Here is an 8,723-nt window from a genome sequence, read left to right on the forward strand (position 1 = left end):
TAATGCACCAGTGCGGCCTCCCTCGCTGTCGGCCTGTCCTCACTCTAAAGCTACACTTGTGCCTTCCTGCTTTCAGCTGGTGAGGAGGAGGTGCTCCCTGAAGCCCACACAGCCAGGCCCTCGGAGGAGGAGGACGTCGAGGAGCAGCAGGAAGGCGCCACCTCAGGGGAACCCTCCTCCGCTCCAGGAGATGGCAATGAAGGGGAGACGTCTGGCGTGCCGGAGAGCCAGGGGGAGGCGGGGGAGGGGAGCCCCGAACCTGGTCCCAGTGGCATGGACGCACGCGGCAAGGCTCCGGCGGCACACCAGCCTTCTGCCCAGAGGGGGGAGGCGGTGGAGGGGAGGGCAGAACCTGGTCCCAGTGGCGTGGCCGCACGCGGCAACGCTCCGGCGGCACGCCAGCCTTCTGGCCAGAGGGTGGAGGCGCCCTCCAGTCCGGACTCGGACGTCGCCCAGGAGGTGCGCCTCCTGGACGAGATGTCGGCGGCGTCGGAGCGCCGGCACGTCGAAATCATGGAGGTGGTGGCACAGATGCCTCACGCCATCGAAAGCCTCGCTCAAAGTGTGGTGGCTTTCGGCCAATCCCAGGCCAGGGGCCTAGAGCTATTCGCAGCAGCGCACGCCAGGGGGGTGGAGCTCCTTGTGGCAGCGCATGAGAGGGGGGTCGAACAACTCGAGGCAGCGCAGCACGCCAGTCGCCAGCTGAGAGGTGCTGTGCAGACAATGACACTGCAGATGCGGGGACATGCCGGCGCAGTTGGGGCACTGACTTCTGCCACCCTCGCACTGGCGCGGAGGCGTCGCCAGGCCAGCCGCCGCCCTGCTGCCGCACACCGGTCTGGCGACCAACAGTTTGGCGCGCTTGCTCCCCGGCCAGGCCGGCCGAGTGCACGTGTGTCTGGCGACCAGCGCGCGCCTGGCATCACCCACCTTGTCCCCATTGGTGCAGGCGAGCCTGCGACTCCCCCAGCCAGGGTGCAAGGAGCTACTGCAGCCAGTGAAGAGGGCCACCCACAGCTGCAGCAGCCACCAGCCGGCCCCTCCCGGGCCCGCCCTCGTGTAGGCCGACCCCCAAGGGCATCTGGCGAGACGCCTTGTCGCCCTGAAGATCCTTCCCCCAGCCTCGCCACAGCCTCACGGCCCAGCTTGAGGCGCAGCAGCAGGACGGGCCGGGGCAAAAGACGGCTGTCGACAGACTCGCCCTCTCGCCACACCGAATAGAGCGTGTTGAGCGAGGGTTTGGGTGATGCGGGGGCTTCTGTTCTGGGGGGCATTATGTGGTTTGGTTTTATGGGGGTCTTTGTGTTGTGGGGGGGGCTTGTTTTTGTTAGGCCAGTGACGAAGGCCATTTGGATGGTGATGTTATGTTAGTCCTCCCCAGGTTTTGGGAGTGACAGAAGTTTGTTACTGTTTTTTGGGGGTCTTCTCTGTTTTGCTCTTCCATGTGGGAAGGGCCCTGAGTTTTTGAAATAAAGATGTTTATTTATTCACCATGTGCAGGTGTCATGTTTCAAGTGGTTGTTGGGTTAACCGGCTGAGGGCTTGCGAAGCGGCTGCGTTCAGTGGGCCAGGCCATTCCCTGACAGGGGGCCTAGAAGTGTCGAGCAAGAAGCCCCCGGCGGACGGCCCTTGGACCTTGTCGCTCCCTCCTGGCCTGGTGCTCCTCCTCCTCAGGGTCCTCCTGCTCGTCCTCCTGAGGTGGTGGGGCAATGTCAGGTGGCAGTGCCTGAGTCCTGCGGATAGCCAGGTTGTGGAGCATGCAGCACACCACGACGAACTGGGAGACTCTATCCGGCGAATACTGAAGAGACCCGCCCGAACGATCCAGGCAACGGAACCGTTGCTTGAGGACGCCTATCGTTTGCTCTATTAGGTTCCTTGTGGCTTGATGGCTTTCGTTGTATGCCAGCTCCGCTGGGGTCCTGGGCGCGCGGAGCGGGGTCATGAGCCATCTGCACAAAGGGTAGCCCTTGTCCCCGATAAGCCATCCCCTTGGTGGAGGCTGTGCCTGGAACATGTCAGCCACAGTAGTCTGGCGCAGGATAAAGGCATCGTGGCTGCTTCCTGGGAAGCGGGCATTGACAGCTAGGATGCTCTGCCTGTGGTCACACACCAGCTGCACATTTAGGGAATGGTAGCCCTTCCGGTTGCGGTATTGCTCGGCATTGTGGATAGGTGCCCGCATAGCCACATGCGTGCAGTCAATGGCGCCCTGCACCATGGGGAAGGCCGCGATCCTGGCAAATCCGAATGCACGCTGCTCCTGCTTGTGTTGGGTCATGGGGAAGGAGATGAATTGGTGCCTCCTCGCGAAATGTGCTTCGGTGACCTGTCGGATGCAGCGATGCGCGGCGAACTGGGAGATGTTCGCGATGTCCCCAGCAGCGGCTTGGAAGGAGCCGCTTGCATAAAAGCTGAGAGCCACCGTGACCTTCACTTCCACCGAGAGAGACGCCCTGGACATGAGCTGTGGCTGCAAATCTGCATGAAGCAGCTGGCAGATCTCTTCAACCACCTCCCTTCTGAAGCGCAGCCTCTTAACACAATGCGCCGCAGTCATGGTGAGATATGAGACCTGCTCCCGGTATTGCCTGACTGGGTAAGGCCTACGTTGGCGACGCCTAATGGCCCCTCTGCGTCTAGGCATGCCTGGCCCTCTCTCAAAGCGTCTGCGAGCCCTTCGCACAAAATGTAGGAACTGAGGGTTGGCCCCCCATGCAGCCCCCATTACAAAGTTCCAAACAGCAAAATCACAAGGATGCAAATGTCAAAGCACTGGCTAGAAGCCAAAAATACCTCTCCTATGGTGTCCGAAATCAGTAATCTCTGTGCCTTGCTCTCTGTGCAGAAATCCAAACCAGTCAAGTCATTGCAGCGAAATGGCTGGCTTTTATGGGTGAGTGGATGTGCCCTTTAATTAGCGCTCCCCGAATCCCACAGGGCCTCTGTTGAGTTCCATTTCACAGTTCTTAGCAGCGCCACGGCCACATCGGCCGGGCGCCACTGAATTTCCGGTTTGGGGCGCACAAACGGCGTTGCACGACGGAATGACGTCATAAGATGCGCGCGCAGCTGAGCGGGCGCTAACACTTTGCGCCGGCGCTAAAGCCCAGCTGAATTTCAGCGTAGGCGCAGATCCGGCGGTGCCCGGGCGCTAAGTGGATAGCGCCGGAAATCTGGCGCTAACGGCTGGCGCAAACAGCTGAATTTCTAGGCCTGTGTATTTATTTACTGCACAACCCACAGACTTTACACTAGCTTTTCACCATTTAAAAAAAATCTATCCTATTTTGGTCTAAAATGGATGACCTCACATTTACCTGCATTGAAATCGATCTGCCACAGTTTTGCCCACTCACTTAATCTATCAATGTCTCTTTGTAATTTTATGCTCCTGTCTACACTACTTACTATGCCACCAATTTTTGTGGTTGGCTCTGTTGAATACCACAGATGTGCCAGGGAGGAATGTGATCACAGTCACATAGGATCTCATTTGTGACCTTGGCCACGGAAGTTTTGGTGCTGTGAGCAGGGCAGGGCAGAAGTTAGATTGAATGGAGTGACCCATCTTTGATCCCCAGCCTGTGCCGAATGAGCTGGTCTCAGCTGGGGTGGGATGAGGATACTACAATTACTCTCAGCACCCTTGGCTTTGGAAAGGGAGAAAAATAAAATCAGACAGGGTTCCTCCACCTGATCGCAAACACGTGATCCCAATCTGAACAGTGCTTCTGTATGGACGTTTGGCATGAATAAGTTTGGACTCAGCCTTATGTGGTTAAGCAGGCCAGTCAACATGAAGAATGACCTTGGATGAGGACTAGAGGGCAGCTAGGGCCCATAGAACTGTATCCTGGGGTGGGTCAGTATCTTCAGTAGAGGAAGGAAGAAAATTGGAGAGGAAACATAGGCTCATTATCAACATAACAAACTTTGAAATTAGAAACACCCTTCAGTTGCTAAATATTCTTGCTGTAGTTACCTGGAATATTTGAAGCAGTCAGTTGTCTTTCCATAGATGCAGTAAACCACTGTCACTTCATATTCAAACTAAGCCAGTTTGCTTCATGCTCCCGTACCTTGTACCTAATGCAAGTTTTTAATACAGGTAACAATTCATTCTAATCTTTCTGCACAGCATTTCATCATCAGATAAGCCCCTTTCATCAGTTAAAAGGATTGGCTGAAGGTTTATATAAGATAATATTGGCCCAGAAATTCGGGTCGGGGGCTTCCCTCAGGTGCAAGCCCCCAACCTGCACTTACCTTGCGCGCCAGCTGTTGAGCTGTGGGCCCGCATGGGATTCCGATCCTGGGCCTCCTCCAACTGCTGGCACACAGTGCTTCCGTATCCCGGGACGCAGTTAGTTCGATGCGTCCTCTGGGATCACATGGGCCATGGAGAGCCAATGATAGCAGGGAATGCTTCATTCATAAGTTTAACAGGAAGAGCTGTCAAACCTATAAATACTATAAGCCCCAAAACATCACTAAAACTTCAAATATTGTTTTTTTTCAATCACATTTTTAAAATAACTATAAATTACATGAAATAACTATTTTAAACAATAATTTAAATTTTTGTAAAAATTAATTACATTTTCTAACCGGGCTAAAAATAAACTTACCTTCCTTTAAAGTATTTAAAAATAATAAACCTGTGGAAAAAAATGTTTTAATTTTAATTAATTTGCCACTTACCTTGTTAAAAGCAGGCCTTGTGCCTGCTTTTTAAAAGTGTAACTGCTGGAGACTTACCCTCCCAGAGAAACCTGCAAAAAAAACGTAAGTTCGATGCGCACGCGCCGCCTCTCCGGCGCACGCGCTCCACCTGTCAACCCCTTCTTTCAGGGGAACGGAAGTGCCGGTTTCCCGCGCATGCGCAGTGCATGCACAAAACCGGCACTCTCGTTGGGCCTACGCGTGAGTACCCCGTGCGTACTCACGCGTTGGGACCCGAATTTCTGGGCCAATGAAGGGAATAAATTGTGTTCCAGTTGACAGTTTGTTGCAATTAAAAAGGAGGACCAGGGGTCACAAATTCAAGTTGTAGAAGGCCAGATCTAGGTTAGATGTCAGGAGGTGGTTCTTTTCCCAGAGAATAGTGGACCTCTGGAACAGGCTGCCGTCTCGTGCGGTGGATGCTGATTCGCTGAATTCCTTCAAGCGAGAGCTGAACCTGTTTCTGGCTGGGGCGGAGATCACCTCCTACAGAAGGTAGGCACTGCAGGGAATTCAGGGCCAGAGTGATCTCCTGGATTAGTTTCGATTGCCTAGTTGGGTCTGAGAGGAATTTCCCAGATTTTTTCCCCAAATTGGCCTGGATTTTTTATCTGTTTTTTTGCCTCTCCCAGGAGATCACATGGTTTTGGGTGGATTGGAGTGTATATATTGTGATACACAAGGTATCGCAATTGTGTGGGACAGGCTCAATGGACCAGAGGGTCATTGTTCGTATGTTCCTTCATATGTTCGAATGCTTCTTTGAAGGTGATGTTACTTTACACTCAAACAAAAGTGATAATTGAATTGATAAGTAATTGAATTACATTTATTATCTGTGGTGATAATTTTATATCCAAATTAAGCATTGCTACCAGAGAATGAAAATAGAAAACAATGATGCTGATGTGGAAAATAATCCTGTAATACCCATGCCATCTACTGGCACAAAAGGGTTTAAGATTAGACTGTTCAAAACACTCCGAGCAGAGCCACTCACCATTGACACTACATATAGAAAGATTTCTGCTGTAGCAATGCCCTACATAATTCATCCTATAATTTAAACATATATTTATTCTTGCAGAAAGTTTGTAGTCTGCCTTTTATCTGTGAATTTTCTGTTCATCAAAGTGAGGGTTGTTCGTGCTAGGAAATGGAACACATGCCCATTCCCAATTCTCTGTGACAGTATTCAGCACTATCAGGTCAATGATTACATGTAGAGAAAAACTTTCTATTCTGTCCCAACAATGTGAATCAGCCCCCAACCTCAGTGACATTTTCCATTCCCCACACTCACCATCTCTGAATGAAATGACCAGATTATACACACATTTGTTGCCTGGCTTCAACCTCGACAGTGCAGTGAAGTTCTTCGTTCATTCGTGCCATTATCGACCAGTTTTGTTCTGTGTGCTCATGCCTAATAGGAATGGAGTTGAGACTATCCAATAGTTGTCTTCAATTCCACAGCACTTTGTAGACTGGTTTTGAAAGGACACGTGGTAAATCTCTGTATGTTCTAATGCTAAGGTTACAATGCTCGTAACTTTCCAGTATTTAGCTTCCAATTTAAACAATTTAAAAAAGACCAGCAAACAATAGTTGTTATTGATCTGAAGCAGGCAACTTATTTTATTTATGACCTTTTTTAATTACTTAGCCTGTTTTTCACTTACTGGTGAAAATCAGCTCTAAATGGTTAAAAACTGCTGCTAATCCCACTAAAATAGGAAAGTGCTAATAGCACCCAAATTTCCTGGGTAATCGCATTTGAATAATACACTGGTCCAGGTGTAGATGTGGGTAGGCATAGGCAGCATACTATTGGTAGGAAACAGAAAATTGTGTTTGTGGAATTTAAAGGATTAGAGACAATTAAAGTGAAGTATTCAGACAGGATGACAAAAATATTCAAAGTCTTTAAAAAGGCTCAAAAGGCATCTTAAGCCATTGGTGGCATTTGTCAAGACTGAGGGCGCAGGAGATTAAGAAGTCATAAGAGAAAAATTAAGGGAGGGGAACCCCTACGCAGGCAAGTGTCTGCAGGCAAGTGATGGAGCAGCCCAGGACCTGACCCCTGTTTGCTGGTTGCTGACATCAAGTAGCGCAGTCCCCACACACCTGCCATGCAGCATGCCAAGAAGGAAGTGGAGACAGGCTCGAAGCTACAGCTGACTGGTAGTCACTGGCTGCGCCAACCCTATGGTGCACTTTAGCAGCAAATGTCCTTACAGCAGATAGGAAAGCTCTGCATCTGGTTTTCTGCTGATCTGGATCCTGTGAAGACTGTTCTCCAGTCATTGCCAGGTTGGTGCGACAATGCTTGCAAATATGGTTAGTGGCAATCTTGACAGGTGCGGCCAATTAAGCTTTGCTGGTTGATAACCACCCTGTCATGTCTTCTTTCATGCAATAGCGCATAAATATGACATGCTGAGATTGGGGTGCTTCAGCGTAAAAAAATAAATAAATAAATAAAATACAGGAAGACATTAATAAACTTGCAGAATGGACATGAAATTGGCAAATGAACTTCAATATAGATAAGTTTGAGGTGGTGCATTTTGGTGTGCAAAACTGGGGCAGAGCTACAAAGTATTGCATAATATTTACAGCACAGAAACAGGCCATTTGGCCCAACAGGTCCATGCCGGTGTTTATGCTCCGCATGAACCTCCTCCCACCCTTGTTCATCTAACCCCATCAACATATACTTCTATTCCTTTCTCCCTCATGTGTTTGTCAAGCTTCTCCTTAAATGGATCTATGCTAGTCACCTCAACTATTCCTTGTGGTAGCAAGTTCCACATTCTAACCACTTTCTAGGTAAAGAAGTTCCTCCTGAATTCCCTATTGAATTTATTAGTGACTATCTTATATTTATGGCCCCTAGCTCTGCTCTTGCCCGCAAGTGGAAACATCTTCTCATAATCTTTAAGACCTCTATCAGGTCATCCCTCAGTCTTCTCTTTTCTAGAGAAAAAAGTCCCAGCATGTTCAATCTTTCCTGATAAGTATAACCTCTCAGTTCTGGTATCATCCCAGTAGAACTTATTTGCACCTTCCCCAGTGCCTCTATATCTTTTTTGTAATATGGAGACCAGAACTGTTCACAGTACTCCAAGTGTGGTCTAACCAAGGTTCTATACAAATTTAAGGTAGCTTCTCTGCTTTTCTATTCTATCCATCAAGAAATGTACCCCAGTGCTTTGTTTGCTTTTTTACGGTCTTATTAACCTGCATTGCTACATTTAGTAATTTGTGTATCTGTACCCCCAAATCCCTCTGTTCCTCTACCTCATTTAGACATGTATTTTCCAAGCAGTATGTGGCCTCCTTATTCTTCCTACCAAAATGCACCACCTCAAACTTATCTATATTGAAGTTCATTTGCCAATTACACGTCCATTCGGCAAGTTTATTAATATCTTCCTGTATTTTATTGCAGTCATCCTCAGTATTAACTATACCCCCAATTTGGTGTTGTCCGTAAATTTTTTAATTGAACTTCCAATTCCCGAGTCCAAATGGTTTATATAAATGGCGAACAACAGTGGCCCCAGCACCAGTCCCTATGGAACACTACTTCCCACCTTTTGCCAGTCTGTGTAACAACCTATAACCCCTACTCTTAATTTTCTGTTTTTTAGCCAGCTTGCTGTGCATTCTGCTACTTGTCCCCTGATTTCACATGTTCTGACCTTAGTCATGTGTCTACTATGTGGTACCTTATCGAAGGCCATTTAAAAATCCAAATATATTACGTCTACTACATTACCCTTGTCCAAGGAGTCATGAACACTAGTCCATACCCCATCGTAAGCAGCCTTCAGTTTTTCAGGTACCTCAGTACTACAGACTGAAACCACAGCCAAAATCTAGTATACAAACCCTTGCCTCGAAGTATAAGAATAGAACAGGAGATATTTATAAAAACATGAAGGGAAAAACTGCAGCAAAATCTAAAGCTTAACATTCTACTGAGCTAGATC

General features: G+C 48.8%; 1 protein-coding gene across 1 annotated transcript in view; it reads left to right on the forward strand.

The window, feature by feature from the left end:
• LOC147113967 (uncharacterized) overlaps positions 1 to 1,248 on the forward strand; it is a 54,853-nt gene extending 53,605 nt beyond the window's left edge. Inside the window, exon 3 of the mRNA XM_085996176.1 lies at positions 77 to 1,248. Coding sequence (XP_085852302.1) covers positions 77 to 1,221 — 1,145 coding nt within the window. The 3' untranslated portion in view covers positions 1,222 to 1,248. The remainder of the gene's footprint in view (positions 1 to 76) is intronic.
• Positions 1,249 to 8,723: the final 7,475 nt, after the last annotated feature.

This window comes from Somniosus microcephalus, chromosome 8, assembly GCF_052327205.1.
Source record: "Somniosus microcephalus isolate GS21.2 chromosome 8, FLI_Smic_1.0, whole genome shotgun sequence".
In the NCBI taxonomy this organism is placed as follows: domain Eukaryota; kingdom Metazoa; phylum Chordata; class Chondrichthyes; order Squaliformes; family Somniosidae; genus Somniosus; species Somniosus microcephalus.